Source organism: Podospora bellae-mahoneyi, assembly GCF_035222275.1.
Source record: "Podospora bellae-mahoneyi strain CBS 112042 chromosome 1 map unlocalized CBS112042p_1, whole genome shotgun sequence".
Classification (NCBI taxonomy): Eukaryota; Fungi; Ascomycota; class Sordariomycetes; order Sordariales; family Podosporaceae; genus Podospora; species Podospora bellae-mahoneyi.
In genome coordinates, this window is record NW_026946359.1 from 6101101 (window position 1) to 6117801 (window position 16701).

General features: G+C 53.5%; 4 protein-coding genes across 4 annotated transcripts; 3 read left to right on the plus strand and 1 right to left on the minus strand.

The window, feature by feature from the left end:
* The first annotated feature begins 1297 nt into the window (after positions 1 to 1297).
* Positions 1298 to 6864, plus strand: QC761_118120 (uncharacterized protein). Its single transcript, XM_062875096.1, has 2 exons — positions 1298 to 4107; positions 4169 to 6864. The coding sequence occupies exons 1-2, from the start codon at positions 1390 to 1392 to the stop codon at positions 4868 to 4870; spliced, it is 3420 nt and encodes a 1139-aa protein (XP_062738328.1). The 5' UTR covers positions 1298 to 1389; the 3' UTR covers positions 4871 to 6864.
* Positions 6865 to 9330: 2466 nt separating this feature from the next.
* On the plus strand, positions 9331 to 11862 carry QC761_118130 (uncharacterized protein; the record flags this gene model as incomplete). The annotated part of the gene is made up of 1 exon (XM_062875097.1): positions 9331 to 11862. One exon carries the CDS (start codon positions 9331 to 9333, stop codon positions 11860 to 11862), a length of 2532 nt encoding a protein of 843 aa, XP_062738329.1.
* Positions 11863 to 12387: 525 nt separating this feature from the next.
* On the plus strand, positions 12388 to 13242 carry QC761_118140 (uncharacterized protein; the record flags this gene model as incomplete). Its single annotated transcript, XM_062875098.1, has 1 exon — positions 12388 to 13242. One exon carries the CDS (start codon positions 12388 to 12390, stop codon positions 13240 to 13242), a length of 855 nt encoding a protein of 284 aa, XP_062738330.1.
* An 850-nt stretch (positions 13243 to 14092) lies between these two features.
* On the minus strand, positions 14093 to 15778 carry QC761_118150 (uncharacterized protein; the record flags this gene model as incomplete). Its single annotated transcript, XM_062875099.1, has 1 exon — positions 14093 to 15778. The coding sequence occupies one exon, from the start codon at positions 15776 to 15778 to the stop codon at positions 14093 to 14095; it is 1686 nt and encodes a 561-aa protein (XP_062738331.1).
* Positions 15779 to 16701: the final 923 nt, after the last annotated feature.

A 16701-nucleotide genomic window follows, 5' to 3' on the forward strand; every position in this document is an offset into this window, starting at 1 on the left:
TCATTCTTGGCCAGAGTGGTGTTGATGTGGTGTTGATGTGGTGTTGATGTGGTGTTGATGTGGTGTTGATGTGGTGATGTTGCCGCCGGGGAATGCGTCAAGACAGACAAGCGATTCCCAGCAAGGCATCGGTACCACTGCCGACCACAACAATCAGATGTCATTGTGTACACCACTTGTAGAGTCCTCACTGGAGGTGATGTTGTAGGTGACAAGGTAGCCGGGACGCTGAGATAAACGGAGAGCAAAACCGCATCTTCTCCCCGATTGAAAAGACGGGAGTGAGTTTTGCTTGCGTAGGTGTTGTTTCGGGATGCAGGGGGGTGCTTGTTTTGCATATCTGCGGAAGGAAGCCACCGAACGCCCAGCACACCGTGCCCGTGGAAAACGATGCGGATGACACGCCGTCCAGCTAGATTGCTCCCACCAGATTCCCCGCAACCGGGTCCTTCCATACGTGTGGCTTAGTGGCACTTTTCATCATGCAGATGAATCCCAAGACGGTGTGCAGCTTACACAACAAGTTATGCGATCTTGTGTGTCCACATAGGAAAGCCACTCGGCTTTATATACAGGAATTTGTAGTCTAATCGTCGAACGACAGACAGTTAGCAATGAAGACACGCTTTAACCGCTCAGAGCTCTGTTGGAGAACGTTACCATGACCATCTCGAAGATAACTTTTGGCGCCACCATAACTCATCAAGGAAATTATGTGGTTGGTGCCAAAAAAGAAAGGTGAAGGGTCCTCGGGGAGGACAGACGCGTGAAGTTGGGACATTGCTGTGGGTTCACGGGAGTTAAAAAGATCCGATCCGATGACGCCTCCTCAGCTCAAGAAAATCCATGAGTGAAGTGTGTTGAACATCAGGCCAGGCGTAGTAGCTCTGGGAAGGAATACCGCAGGATGGTAGGCAGTGGTTCACCTGAACTTTCCAGCTGTGAACTGAACACGTGGGGTTCGATGGTGGCTTGGAAGCATTGACGATATGAAGTTAGCTAGAAAAGACAATCGCATCCCATGATGTGAGTGTTGTGTATGGTCTGTTCCAGAGGACGCGCACGAGAGAGGCACATCTCGAACAACCTGTCTGACGAAGAATCGGAGATGGGAGGTTGCCTGTCAGCGGCTACAGGTCGTTCCGCAGAACGCGACCCTGGCTTGGCACCGGGTTCCTGAGCCCCACACCCCGCAATGCCAAGCTGTCAGCCAGCCACAGGATCCACCAGTGGTTCTGAGCTTCAGCCTCATCAAACGGACCAATCCCAGCCCTGCAGTCCACCACCTTCAGGCAACCAACCAACCGCGACTTCAACATCGACATTTCTGGCATGTTGTTGAGTGAGTGAAGACGACCAACCTCTTCTTCTATCTACTCTCTGGAAACGATGAGTGCCGCGTTTCTGGATAAGTTTATTCCAGCAGGATGCCTTGTCCTTCAAGAAAGACTGCGTCCGGTGTGTCCGAAGGAACTCCAGGTCCAGGATGAATGGCTTCACTTCCGCTCAACTCCAACCGACGATAAGCCTGAGGATCATAGCTATCTCGAATCGCTGTCACGAGACACATTGATCACTTCAATAAGAGGACTGTCGAAAGTGACAATAGACTGCCGGCGTCTGCTTCGCTATGGCTGGATTCACCTGACCTACAACCACGGCTGTGGTGTTGTTCGAGTTTACGTGCTACCTGACGACGTGGACAACGTGACCATTCCAAGGGCTAGCTCCATCTTGAAGAAAGATCGACAAAGTTTGCTAAGTCAGTTGGACTATTCGACGGCAGCCTGGCATGGACGGCCTACTTGTTTCTTTGTTCCAACCACCACCCATCCTCCCATGTTTGAGACCGCAGCGTCAAATGCAGAACTGTACCCACCGAACCAGGAACAGTCCCTTCTCGGGATCTTCAGTAGGATTCCACCCCCAGATCCAAGGCCTGAACAAGTCGAAGATGCCGATGTGTACGACGCTATGTGCTCCCTCCTCGACAGCGATGTTCCCGGCCTGAGGACTACCCTCTATCCATATCAACGACGATCTGCTGCCCTAATGCTTCAGCGGGAGACACGATCACAACCAGTATTGGACCCACGACTGGTCAAAGTTGTCGATCAGTTTGGAAAGTCTTGGTACTACGATGGAGTGACTGGCTCCGCCTATCGTGGGCCACGGTACTATGACCGCCCACTTGGAGGAATCCTTGCTGAAGAGATGGGTTCTGGGAAAACACTGATATGTCTGTCTCTCATTCTTGCTACCAAACATATCCCGACCCGAACGCCAGAAATCTTTCACTCAGAGGCGTCGCCGGTTCGACCAACAGTGGGCAGCATGATGGATATGGCTGCAGCTTGCATCACAAAACATTCTATTCCCTGGAAACACCTCCTTGGGAGTGACTCATCAAGCGGGCTTCAGTTTGCAACCTGTTCTGCTGCTGTTAGACGGAACCCAGGATTCTACCAACTCCCTCCCCAGGGTGGACCTCGGTCAGCACGCCAAAGGTATTCGACCGATACCTCCATGCGGAAAATCTTCCACAGCAGTGTGTCGCTTGTTCTTGTTCCTCTCAATCTATTACAACAATGGAGGCAAGAAATAGCCAAACACACCGTGGGACTTCGGGTCATTGTGTGGTCTTCTAGCGAGAACCAGCCTTTGCCCTCTCTTGAAGAGATACTGGACAGCGACATTTTGCTGCTGTCCACCACGCAGTTTGAGAACTTGCGGAAGACGGAAAAAGCGGCTTCTGCGCTCAGTATTTTAAAACAGTTGCATTTCAAGCGCTGTATAGTTGATGAAGGTCACACCTTGGGTGGCGCGACAAACTTCAACAAGCGAAACATGCAGCTCATCATCGACGAGCTGCAAATTACAGCAAAATGGATTGCTACGGGCACGCCTTCGAAGGGACTGTATGGTCTTGATGCTTCTTCTGACACAGCCAACGGGAGCCGGGATCAATCTCTCGAGAAGATCGACCTGGAGCGGATTGGTTCATTGGCGACGTTTTACTTGAAGATGCGACCTTGGGCGAACCAGTCGTCCGAGACCGGCGATACACCTGCTCAATGGGCTCATTATGTTACTGCGCGCTGGCCGGGCTTGATTGCCACAGTGAACAACTGCCTCAAGACTACGCTTGATTCGTTGATAATCCGGCATCCGTTATATGAGCTCGGGAACGTCCTTCCGGTGGTTGACAAGAAGGTTGTATTTTTGGAGGGCTCTTATCAGGACAGGCTGACACTCAACCTGTTCTCCATGATGATCATCTTCAACGCCGTGCAGTCAGAGAGAACTGATCAGGATTACTTCTTTCACCCCCGACAGCGAAAGGCTCTATTGGAGCTTGTTGGCAACTTGAGACAGGCAAGTTTCTTTGGCGGCTCATTCTTCTCGCCGGCGCAAATCAGCAAGTCGATAGAGACCGCAGAGGAGTTTTTGAAGGAAGGCAAAGTACAGGTCAGTGCCGAGGATCGTGCTTTGCTTGGTGAGGCTATCAGCTTTGGTAGATTGGCACTCGGAAACACCATCAAGGAATGCGCAAATCGGTTTCGGGACCTCCCCATTTATGTCCAGGACTTTCCGTTTGCTGCAGGTCGGGAGTGGTCCCTCGATGACGAGGAGGGTGATCCAGTCTGTACGGCTTCTGGAATGATACTAGAGCTACAAAGGTTTCTTCAGCCATTGTTGGATGCACCGACAGCTCTCCAGATGATGTTTGCGAATGGACGTCTGGCACTGCGTGGCCAGGAAGCAAGGACAAAGTTGATCGAAGCTCAGATCCCAGCCGCTTCGACACCGAACAAAGTCCTTGCCGGCAATACGGAACTGGGCCAAGATAGCAGTAGCCCCGTCAAACGGCGCGCTACAATATTGGGGAGAAACGTCCAGATGCAGCAAGCGCCTTCACTTCCAACAGCAGAGGTCAAGGGGACAGAAATTGCTGCACCGCTTGCGAAGACTCGGCTCATCTCAACCGCCTCCGCAAAACTGTCATACCTCATCGACCAGGTGATCAAGTACCAAGAGCATGAACAAATCATCATTTTCTACGAGAATGACAATGTGGCTTACTATCTCGCAGGCGTTCTGGAAATTGTAGGTCTGCCAACATTCATCAAACTAAAAGGCGTTCTACTGACCCAAATACCCACCACAGCTTCAAGTCCAACACCTCATTTACGCGAGAGGTTTGAGTCCACAACGACGCGCAGACTATGTTGCAACATTTAACCAAAGCTCCAAGTTCAGAGTCTTACTCATGGACATCACCCAAGCAGCTTTCGGTCTGGACATGAAGTCCGCTTCCAGAATCTACTTCATCAATCCGGTTCTTAACCCGCAAGTCGAGGCCCAAGCCATTGGTCGAGCACGACGTATCAGCCAGCAGAAACCCGTCACAGTTGAAACGTTGGTTCTCAAAGACAGTGTGGAGGAAGTTATTGTTCGACGCCGCAAAGAGATGACACAAGCAGAGCAAAGAAAGTGCAAGTCTATTCTAGACGACAAGCCCATTTATGAATGGATCCTGAATGCCAAGATCTCTCCGTTGCCGGGAGGTGATGGCCAGCCGATTGGAGGACCGGATCAAATGGCGAGGCTGCAAGAGCCGCAATTCTTGTTCGGGAGAGGTTCCGGGAGGGAACTGAACCACCCTGATGAAGACATTGTCAAGGCAGATGATGCTGTGGTGCCAAAGAAGATGGATGCCCCGATCTATAACGGGGTCAATGGGGGTCTGAAGAGAAAGATGATGCCGGTCCAACCGGCGACGGTTTTTGAGACTTCCAATGGCGTTGAGCTGCCGAAGAAGAAAGTTCGGGTGGCATTTGTCGGGCTGGACGGTGGTGAAAAGACTTGATCTCTCAGCTGCCTGCTTATGTTTTCGCGTTGCTGCCATCTCTGTGAACCGCAGGACTCACTTCGTCTAGACGAACCTGGGTCTGTCAAAGAGCCGAAGAAGGCTTTCCAGGTTCTTTCCAATAAAGCTCAGGCCTAGTAGCTAAGCTAAAAAGCCACACATGGGCCAGTACAGCGGCTGGCCGTCCAATCAACACATAACCAGCAGCGCCTCGGAGGCATCATGCACCGTGGCTAAGCAATATGCGCCAACAAAGAGCGAGGTCAGAGAATCATCAGTTCAGCCATGTTGATGGGATTAAAGGGACATCTTGGTATGGGTAGGGCCGAACTTTTTTCAGCCTAGTTCGTGGAGCACACCCCCAACTTGGAGAGGCATCATGCGGTCTTGGATTGGGAGTCGCCGCGGCATGACACCAAACCTATGACTTCGGTATTCAGAAGAAGCTTACTTCTCGTGTAACCCCTCGGGCATCGTTCCACTGGGGCGAGGGAGCTTCCTTTTTGAGCTTTGTCAGGTGGACCAAAGACTTGTAAGACTACAGAACCAATGGTACACAACCCCAGGTTTTCCGCTACGCAAATGTTATGACACTCGAGGTATACACAAAGCCCCACGAGATGGAGGTGCAGAGTACCATCTAAGGTGTGCATTCATTCCCGTCCCCGGCACCGTCAGGTCCCGTCACCGCTTCTGGGGTTGCAGTTGATGATGATGGTTGTGGTCTACCCAGTTGCATGTGCGCGGGAAAGATATGTATCTTCGCTGGGGGCCAGGCCGGTGGCGATTCACAGTAGCCATCAGAGTCGCCCAGTTGCTGAGAGATAGGCGTTTATGCCATTTGCTCGTGAGCACCTCCAGATTGCCCATGTTTAGGTTCAGCCTTTCAGCCACAACCAAGTTGCCACATCCATCCCGTCACCGCTGTCGCTTTGTCGCCAAGTTGGTTCAAGATCGCAGAATTGGCCCCGTAGATCGACACATGCATTAGTGTAGTGAATACGAAGTGTGTGTGGGCGCCTGCCGAGTCTCGAGTCTTTCCCCAACCTCTTGTTTGTTGCGCGCAAACAGCATTTCCCGTTACAATTTGTAAATTTGTTTTTTTTTTGGGGCCCGTCGAAAAGGTCCCAAACCTGATTCTTGTGCATCCACGTTTTCGTGGTGGACCCCACCATCAAGCCCATTAACCAGCCCCTCCTTTGGTGGGTGGATTGGTTTGATGGTGAGAGCCACGTTTGGGAAGGCTTCGCAACTGGCACGGATGCCGTTTCTCCAGGTAAAGTTTGTTCAGGAATCTAAAGAAGGGCTAGAAATAGCTGTGCTATTCGAAACAAGTCAACAAACAACCTTAAACCCCCCCTGGCGAGTTGCCGGACACCAAGCTCGATCTGGCGAGTTCGAGTGGAGATCCCCCGTACAGCGCATCGCAACCATCCCATCTCACCGTGCAGTAGTAGCACTTGCTTGCATCGCGGCGCTAGACACAACAGACAACACAGGGCCCTATTGTCATCTCATCACCACATCCGCTGACAGCAGCATTGCGGCGACACAAGGGGCAAAGAAGCAGCCAAGTTGAATTCAGCCGCCCCAGGGTCGGGGTGCTGCAAGTGTGGGTAGTGCCTACCAACCACATGCCCCCCAAATACCGGGCATACCCCATTATCCAAGATCGGGGCAGGAGCATAAGGCTCATGATGACCCCGCCGGTCCAGTAACGCAGCAAGAATGAGATGCATGTGGACTGTGGACAGATTGTTTCGCATCGCGTGGTGTGCGTGGGAACCAAGCAATCAACACCACCCTTCCCGAGCCGAGCCAGCAAGCAAGGACACAAGCGAGGACAAGCATCTCAGGCAAGGTCGGTATTTGGTTTTTATGAACCCGTATTCCCACTACCTTTCTTCTCGCGCTCCTTTTGTGGTTCCAAACGGTTTGTGTCCTCCCTTGTCCCTCCAACGACCCGGATATTTTAATCGAGATCGCACAACGGGAAAAAGAGAAAACTGCCGACGCTTCCATGGTGGTGGTGCAAAAGCCGCGCATGACAACAGAAACTCGGTACCTTGTCCATTCACATTCGACGACCCGGCGACACAAGAAGCTGGACTTGACTCGCCTGCCTGCCTACCTGACTGACTGACTGGCTGACTGACTGACTGACTGACTGACTGACTGACACCCACGCGACCGAGCGATTGCGCAAACCAGGCACAAAAACCGTCTCTGATTCATCATCATTATTCTAACCCAACCTGTTGGATGCATGAACGGCTCCGGTGACTGACCGACATTGTTGAAGAGGCGGGTAAGGGGGGAAGAAAGTTTGGAGACAACACGAAAAAGGAGGGGCGGGAAAGAAGCGGGGTGGTGGGTTTTGTGGAAGAGGCAGGAAACATCTTCAACTCGGGATATACTATTCCTCGGCCGTCGACCTCTCTTCTTTGCGCGCGCGCGCTTCCATCTTTGACGCCAGCCTGGGGCGTGATATACGAAAACACGAAACTGCGGCTGAATAGGATCGGGTTCTCTCTCTCTCTTTGTTGGGCCCGGACCGACAACTCTGTGTTGTGGCGTTTAGTCCGTGTGCATATCCAACGGTCCGATCAAGAGTGCGAATAGGGGGACAATAAGGTACTGATCAACAGTATCGAGACCGACGATCTCAACAACAGGGCAAACCCATGATACGCCCATGACACTCGTTTGAGTTCCAATCTCATAATCGTTGCCAATATGAACGGCAATGATACACCAAAATCACGACCGCGGTCATCGTCGATATCTTCGATAAAGTCTTGGTCGCCGTTCAGGAAAAGACGCAATAGTGAAAGCGTGGCTCCGGTTATCGTTCAGGATGTCGAAAAGAAACCCAGTGCCGGGACAGGCAGCCGCAGGAGCTCCTTTTCCCTTTCCCGGGGCTCCTTTTCGCTGTCCCGAAGCAATACTGCCGAAAAGACCATAGTCACGACGACCATGGCGAAACGACAAGAGCTGGCCGAGCTTTCGAAGACGCTGACGAATTCATATGGGTTTTCGACGCCCGAGACCAAGACCGGGAATGGGAGTGCACGTCCTGAGATGGCAGCGGGTACCAGCGCGGGCGCTGCAGCTGCTAAGAATAACAACCGCAGGTCAGGAACTTCTCGGTGAGTGCGGGTTTCTTCTTGCTGTTGTTTTCTGTCGCTTTCAGCCCATCAGCTTCCATTTCGTATCAGCCGGTCATTATCTCCCCCCTACGCAAAGTTGCAAGCGATATCACTCGGCGATGTGGCGTCTGGCGGACGTTGTGGAACATGCAATCGTTTTATGGAAGAAACAATAGGGAAAACCTCCGTTGGGCATGGTGTCATCATTCCTCTCGGCACTCGGAAGTCCCCTGTCGCTGGGCCTGGGGGCTAGTGCCCCACGCTGGACTTCCAGGCTTGGGCGAAACCCCAAGCCGGCAGGTCGGCAGCCTACTTCAAAAGTATTTTTACCTTCTTTGTTGCTCTTTGCTTGTTTCACAAGCCCATTGAGCCTTGCATGTTCTATTGGCTTTTTTGCTCGGTTTGCTGTCAAGGCTGGCTTGGTGGCACACCCCCTTTTCATCTGCTATCCAGCGATTCGAGCACTGATGCCGCAGCAGCGCGCAATTTCCACCATCTGGCTAGTGGCGCCATGTCGAGCCTCTGAGTGCCCAGACACAATCCCACCCCAAAAGTTCAAAGCGGTTAGCGCTTGGCAGGGTCCTCAGCAAGCGCTGAAGCTGACCGTCTTTCCTGACTTCTCGATTCGGAATGCAGCGCTCTTGGTTCTTGGTTCTTGGTTCTTGGTTCTTGGTTCTTGGTTCTTGGAGCCTTGGATGTGGTGGTGATGGTGGGATGGATTTGGAAGCACATGCAGGAACCGCTGGGCCATCAAAGCCGCGCTTCTCCTCTTTGTACCCCCAGACAGCCAGACAGGTGTTGGATCTGTTGATCCCACGCTTCTCTTGTTTCTTTCTTTGACCGTTCCCAACGCCTGTCATATCCTTATTTGTCCGCGATCTGCATGGTTATCCTTCCCAAGTGTTCATTTTAAACGCGCGACTTGGCCCACCACCAGCCTTGCCTGTGGCCTTCTTGGCTGATTTCCCCTTTCTTCGCTTGCACTTTCGTTGAATATTATAAGAGATCATTGTTGTGCCGATTATTAACTCCTGTAGACCTCCGCCTTCTTTTTACAACAGACCCTACAATCAGCGAATCGTTTCGATTACGCCCGTCTCCTCCCAGCGGCCCTCCCACCGGTCTTTTCACAGCTCCCCGGACATTCTCACGCAGGCGGATAAGTCGGATGAGAGGGACAGAAGAGACAAGGAGGACAAGCCAGAGGATGATGATATTCGACTGAAACCACCTGCTCCGCGAGTCAAGCCAACAGTGGTCAACACGCCTTTACCACCTCTTTCTCAGCCCAAGCAGTCTGATATTCGTCCGATGACGACAGCCGCCCCGATATCGCCAAGTCGACCGTGGGCAGGAGGGATGCCCTTGGCAATGTATCCGCCAAACGACCAGGAGTTCGTTCTGAGGACGCAGAGAGCAAGTGCAAGGATACAGGAAATTACCAATGGAAACGGGAAGCCCGAGGTCGGGGCCTGTATTAGCGGCTCGCCCACGGATGGCGTACCCACGACCCACAAACCGACAGTCCAGCTTGGTGGCAACACCAGCTCAGCTTTGAATGGTACGGCGGAACGATCGGGGTGGTATGATCGACCAAGACGCCTGTCCAACAACAGCGAGGCCAGCAGCACGGTAGCCAGCAGTGCTGTTTTTGACGGTGAGAGTTTTGATGGACGGATACGTACCATGTCGATGAGCAGCAGTCATACGAGCGTCGATTCTTATCCGATCGGAGGTCCACAGTCACCAGCAGCTCAGCCAAGATGGCAGACACCGTCAAACACGCCGCTCATCATGGGAGCTGGAAACGCTGCGGGGCCATGCGCACAGTCCTACCCGTGGCAAAAACCAGCACCAATCAAGCAGTATCGAAAGAAGGCACAGGGAGAGCTATTTGCGGCATTGCCGGGCGAAGTGTTGGAGCTGATGCTGGAAGAGTTGCGCAAGCTGCATCTTGGCCAGGGCCGGAATAGTTGTGCTACTTGCTGGATGCGCGATTGCTGCTCGGTTGCCCTCAGCGCTCGCAAGTGTCTCAAGTATGCTCGGGAGGCCTTGTATGGGCACATTCACATTGTGGGACATGAGGGCCCGGCCATCAAGAAGCGGACAAAGACGACGTACGGGTCGAGATTGATCTTGCTGAGGCGGACTCTGAGGTCAAACGCTCAGATTGCGGTGATTGTTCGGTCGCTGAAGCCACCTGCATTGCCTCAGGGGGTTGGGTTGACAGAGTACAATGATTTGGTTGCGTCGGTGATCATGGCATGTCCCAGCCTGGAGCGGCTTATTGGATATTACCCGACCTTCAACCACTCTTTCCAGAGGATATTCCAGGCACTCTCCACGCGGCCCAAGCTGAAGGAGATGAGCTGGATTTTGGAACCGTCACCGTCACAACAACAGCAGCGGTCAAGACCGGGCGGTCCAAATAGCCATTGGGGCCCGGTAGATCTCACACGGCAGGAAGCCCAGGGATTCTTGGATTTCAACGTGAATTGGAAACACCTCACCACACTGGTAATTCACTGCCATCTCGGTGCCACGCTCAGCCCACCCAACCTCCTAGACCGCACCGTTAGATCTCTTCCAGCCCTCCAGAACCTGTATCTCTCTCACCTGCCACACTCAGCGTTCAATGACAGTTCTCTTCTGGCCCTCCCTCCACTGAAGACACTATCGTTGGCTCATTGCACAGGCGTAACCACCAACGGCCTCTCTGCCCTTGCAACTCGACGCAACAGCAATTCCCTCCACACGCTCACCCTCATTCACATGAACATCGAATCTCTCCCCGCCATCGCCCGACTATTCTCGTATCTTTACTGCCTCGAAACCTTCAACATTGTTCAGACAATCACCCCTGCGATACCACCGGACGAGTTCATCATGCTCTTTCCGTATCTCGCGTGCCGGACCCTCAAACGACTGCACTGGGACATTCCATACCTACCAACACAGTCCACACCCTCGGATACCATCCTCGCAAAGTCCATCAGCGCAGGGGGCTTCCCCGCCCTCCGCTACCTCTGCGCGCCGAACGACCCGGAAGGGATCTTCCAGGCCGTCTGCCAGCCGAGAGAAAAGGTCGATTTGGCAGGCGACCGCTTCCGCGGACGAGCCCACAGTTACGGGCACGCACACGCCAACAGCACTTCCTCTCGCCGTCCCAGCTCATCCCAAGCCTGGCAGGGTTTTGGCTCGGGCCACCACCGCAACTCGTCCACCGCCTCGTCGCAGCGGTCCGGCAGCGCGCTGGGGTTCTGGGGGAGCAGCAACCGGTCTCGGAGCGGGAGCCGGTCGGGCAGCAGAGGTGGAAACACCCCACCGCCGGTCAGCCCGCTCTTCCCGCCGCCGGACGCGCTGGACATGATGGCGCGGGATAATAGCGATTTGCACCAGGCGAGGATGGCGGCGCAGGCGAGGATCGACCAGGCGAAGAAGTATCCGAGGTTTTTCATTCAGGTTTTCGACGAGGGGGGCACCATGAGGGAGAAGTATGGAGTCGGGGCGTTTGTCGGGACGGTGGGGAGCAAGGTTAGGTATGTGCTGACTCCGAATGAGGGGTTGGGACAGACGGACGAGGGAGGGGGGTTGGTGACGGTGGAGGATATGATTAGGGATGATGGGGGGGAAGCGTTGGTTTTGGGGGGAGGGGAGGGGGATGGGGGAAGCAAGAAGAAGAAGGGTGCTGGGGTTGGGGAACGGGAAGGGGGGGAGAAGAGGACTAGGGAGGGATGTACGGGACGGTGGAATACGTATTCGGGCATGGTGGTTGATAAGAAGGACAAGGAACGGTGGTGGCATCAGGAGCGGGGGAGGTGGAGGCAGGCGGTCCCTTCCTGAGGAGAGAGAACCATGTTTGTATATTGAGCATATTTTTGGACGAGTTGATGATCATGTTGGAAATGCTTTGGCAGATTATCTGGGGTAAAAAGTAGGTAGCCAGTTTTTAATCATGAAGCGACGATATACAAGCACATACATAAAGACTGTACGATGTAGTCAAAATAAGAATATCTCCGGCAACTCAACATCGGTTTAGAGCAATTTCCCTATCGGGCGATCGTGAAGGATGGTTGGGGTGTCACTAACGTTGCTGGGTTAGGGTTGCTACCTTCTGTCGGGATCTGCTGGCTTTGAGCGACAGGGGTAGCTTATCGAACCGGCGGGGATCGGTGGTAGCGCCGACGTCATTTTTCTTTGGCTGGGAGCCGTAGCGGATCTCGGGTTTTTTCCATCATTTCACTAACATCTTGAGCATAACTATCAACAATTACGCGCTTTTAAACACTAGGCTATTCATCTTTGCGAACCCTGCACCCTGGACTTACCGATTTAAATCCTCAGAAAATACGCACAAACGTCAGAATGCGGTCCTCGCTTGTGTCGTCCTCGCGGCGCGCGGCATCACAAATGTGCGCCTCTTGTCAAAGAGAGGCGAAGAACTCGCTGAGATCAAGAGCAGCCTTTTCCAGCCTGTCTGTAACCCCCAGAGAAAGATCCCAAACATCAATGTCAGGGAGTACATCCAGGATATCACTCCTCCAGCCCCGACAGCAGCGGTGGTCCTCCTCCTCCTCCTCCTCCTCCTCCTCTTCTTCTTCTTCTTCTTCTTCACCATCAGAACCAACAGCAGCCTCAAAAGACGGGAGCAAGAAGACGAAAACCCCCCCATTCTACGCCCTCTTCCCCCAGACCCTCCCCCTCGGCCCACCTCCCTCGGGACCCTTCCACATCCCCCTCCGCACCCTCCGCAACGAGTTCCTCAAGCTCCAAGCCCTCTCCCACCCAGACTTTGCCCACTCCTCCGCGTCCGCCAGTGCCAAATCCGCCGCGACGACCAACTCTGCCATTATCAACACGGCCTACAAAACGCTATCCAACCCTCTCTTGCGCGCGCAGTATCTCTTGCATGAGCTGTACGATGTCGACTTGGCGGGTGATGAGGCGGGGACGCATGCGGAGCCTGACCCGGAGCTGTTGATGACTGTTTTGGAGAGTAGGGAGATCATTGAGGAGGCGGACACGGAGCAGGATTTGGAGGAGCTGAGGGAGGAGAATGAGAGAAGGATTGAGGAGGCGGAGAGGGGGTTGGAGGAGGCTTTCAAGGTGGAGGATGTGGAACGGGCGAAGGAGGAGGCGGTGAGGTTGAGGTACTGGATGAACATTAGGGAGGGGGTGGATAACTGGGAGAGGGGGAAGGGGGTGGTCTTGCAGCATTGAGGGCGGGTAGGGGAGGGGGAAGAGTAAGGGAGGCTCTGCGGTTGCAATCAATGGCACTTTGCGAGTCTGGTGAAGGTGAAAGAAAAGGGGAAACCTGATGGGAAGGACATGAGGGCTTGTGTGTGGTTTGCCAAAGAGCAGCGTATGCGTATATGTTAGGATGATTCGCAAAATATTGGGAAGACGTGCCGCAGGACCGCCATGCTGAAGCAAAGAGTTCCAAGTTCACGGGGGGTGCGAGTCACTTCGAATTTATTGGTGCGGTCAGAGTCGGAAAAATCGTACGATCTTGACGTAGGCCGCCAGTGCCAACCAGTAGGTAGGCACATCTGACAGCTGCATCACTTACACCCGCTGATAGAGCTCTGCTGAGGACGTGGCTGATCAGAAACCCCCCAAAACAGGCTCTCGATATCAAAGTGCAATCACTCGACCAACCCATAGCCGAGAGTAATCGTTGATAATTCGTGTACACCAATCTGAATACATGTGCCGTAATGCACCCCAGATATGCATAGATAAGGATGCATGATTCTCCCCTTACTACCACCCGCGCTACCACTCTTCCGTTCGTCCTATCATTCATTGCATACTAGCATCAGAGCCGTCTCTCGGTGATCCTCGGTATTCAAGTGACCCAAACCACCGGTATCTTCATCAGATTAGGCAGGGATGAGACGGTCCAATCGGAGGATTTTTATCTTGGACCGCATGGGAGGGAGCCAAAAGCTTGGGTACAAGGCGAGTTGCTTCATTCATGCTCAGGTATCTAATTACATACAAAAAAAAAAATTAAAATATTGTGTTTTGTCTCGTCATCATAATTCTCATCCTCCAATCAACACGCCCTTCAGGGGAGGGCAAGAGCCTCCTGGAGGGCAGCCAGCGCGCCAAAGAGCTCGTTGTCATGATATTTTCTGGTGGTAATCTGCAAGTTGATAGGGGCGTTCTCAAAGTCACCCTTGGCCCACAGTTCCCGGGTGTGCTTGTCTTGCTCGCTCAGAGGAGTGGCGTCCTCGGGAGCGTAGTCCTCGGCACCCTTCTTGAGCGCCTTGATGGGGGTGGGGAAGACAACACCGGGGTAGTCGAGGTAGTTCCACAGGGCGGTGTAGTTCCAGTAGAAAGCAGTCTCGTGCTCACAAGCCGGGCCAACAAAAACGGGAGAGATGACCACATCGACATCCTGCGCGTTCCAGTCCGCGACGAACTTCTGGCGGTAGACATCACGGGCAACACGGTACTCGAGCACCTTGGAGACGGGGAGCTCTTCCTCGCTCACGGCGTCCTTCAGGATCCACTCCGTCAGATGGAACATTGGCTCGCCCGTGGCAGCAAGGTGAGCTCTGACGGCGTTGCCACCGTCGGGCCAATAAGCCTTGCGGATGTTGACCATGGCCTCGGCCGCTTGGTAAGGGACGAAGGACTTGACCTCGAACTTGCCAGGGAACTTGGTCTCTAGCTGCTCCTTGGCCCAGGCAAGAGCCCGCTTGACAGGAGGCTGAGGGATGATGGCACCGTCATTCCACATGATGCCGACCTTGAGAGGAGTGGTCTTGGGAGCGGTGGCAGTGCCGGTCCACGGGATAGGGATGAGTGCTGGGTCCTCAATGTGCGGGTTCGAGGCTTTGACGACGGAGCAGAAGAGATCCATATCCCTCAAAGAGTGGCCCATGGGGCCGGTAGAGCAGAGCACCGTCAGCTCGGCAGCGAAACCACCAACAAGGAAGTCCTTGGTAGGGAGATAGTACGATGTCGACTTGTAGCCATAGATACCGCAGAATCCAGCCGGCCCGCGAATCGAACCGCCAATGTCGGTACCGATACCAAGAATGGAGCCGCGAATGGCCAACAGGGCCGCCTCACCACCGGTAGACCCACCAGCCGACAGATCAATGTTGTGAGGGTTGAGGGTGCGACCAAGAGGAGAGACGGTCTCCAGGTGCATGATGCCCTGGGGCTGGTTGGTCTTGCAGTAGAAGACGGCACCTGCAGCGCGAAGGATGGCCACCATTTGGCAGTCATAGTCATCAATGTGGCGCGTGTCGAGGAAACCAACGGCTGTGTAGTGACCCTTAATGGGCATGTGCTCCTTCAGACTGATAGGAACACCATGAAGAGGACCAACGGTCTTGCCGGTCTTCTCCAGATGCTCGTCAAGGGCCTTCGCCCTCTCGAGGGCCTCGCCTTGGAAGTACTCTACCAAGCAGCCGGTGAGCTGGTGGGCGATGGCAGCACGCTTGGTGAAGGCGGTGGCGACAGCCACGGCGCTCAACTTCTTGGAAGCGATGGCAGCGGCCAAGGCAGTGGCATCGTAGTTTTCGGTAATGTCGATTTCCTCGGCAGTCAGGATACCGCACTCTCTTGGTACGGAGGTGACGTCGCGTGGAGGGTTGTCAATCAGTGACTGGGGTAGGTAGTACTCGTCAGGAATGCTGGCCTCGAGCTCGGAAAGATACTTTTGGCGCAGAGCCTCGTACTCAGGGGTTCCCTGAGGCAAGGGTACCCGCTGAACAACAGGAAGCGGTCTGGAAGACATGTTGAAAAATGACAAGGGGTAGATCGTTGAGTAGATAGGGTTGAAAGATGATGAGATGAGTTGAACTGGTGATTGGAAGCCAGGTGCGAACGGGTCTTCGACATTTATCGACCTGGGAACTGCTGTATTGCTATAGGGAAATCTGTCCTCTGGATACCGAACCCGGTGATACCATCGTGATACCTGACACAACACGCGTTGTTGATGAAACTTGGATATCTCGTTCAGTTGGCTTATCGTGAGGGGGTATCAACCAGATAGGCACGGTGGGGAGCTGGGCTGGAGCTGTCCCGATACCAGCTGCCCGAAAGCCAGTCGAGGGGACGATGATGATCCCCTCCCGCGATATGCAAGCTCGGCTGATGCTGGTTGGTTCCCTTCCAGTCGGGATCGTGGTGTGTAGTTCACTGCCAAGAGCTACCGGTGGTTTAGTTCCATGATCCTGCTTGAGAAGCCGACATATCTGATAAGAGGGAGATGTCTCGGAATTTAAGTGGAGATCTGGGGAATCCTCACATGCCCTGGATTGTAAGCCACTAAAACGTAGAATGATTGTCAACTTACGCATCTTCACCATAAAAATAGGCTTTGAAAGAAAGGAAATAGACGTCAAAGGATAGTAAGAACGCCTATTATCCATCTCCGAGCCTCATTAATTATCTTTTGACGTGTATTGAAGATACGGTCCTCCGTTGACTTACTTTTGCAGTGCCAGTTATTTTGTTCCTAGCGTGCCTCGTTATCCGATAACAGCGGAGAATAACTAGGCTTCCAAGACGTGTCTAAGTGGTCAGCATGGTTGACAGCAGGATCCTAGCGGTAGTCCTGGAGGTCTGTGTAGCTGTCAGTGTCTGACAAGTGCTGAGATAACGGCGAGTGGTTCCCATGTCTCTTCCAAAGAAGGTAGCACAAATGCAGTTTAT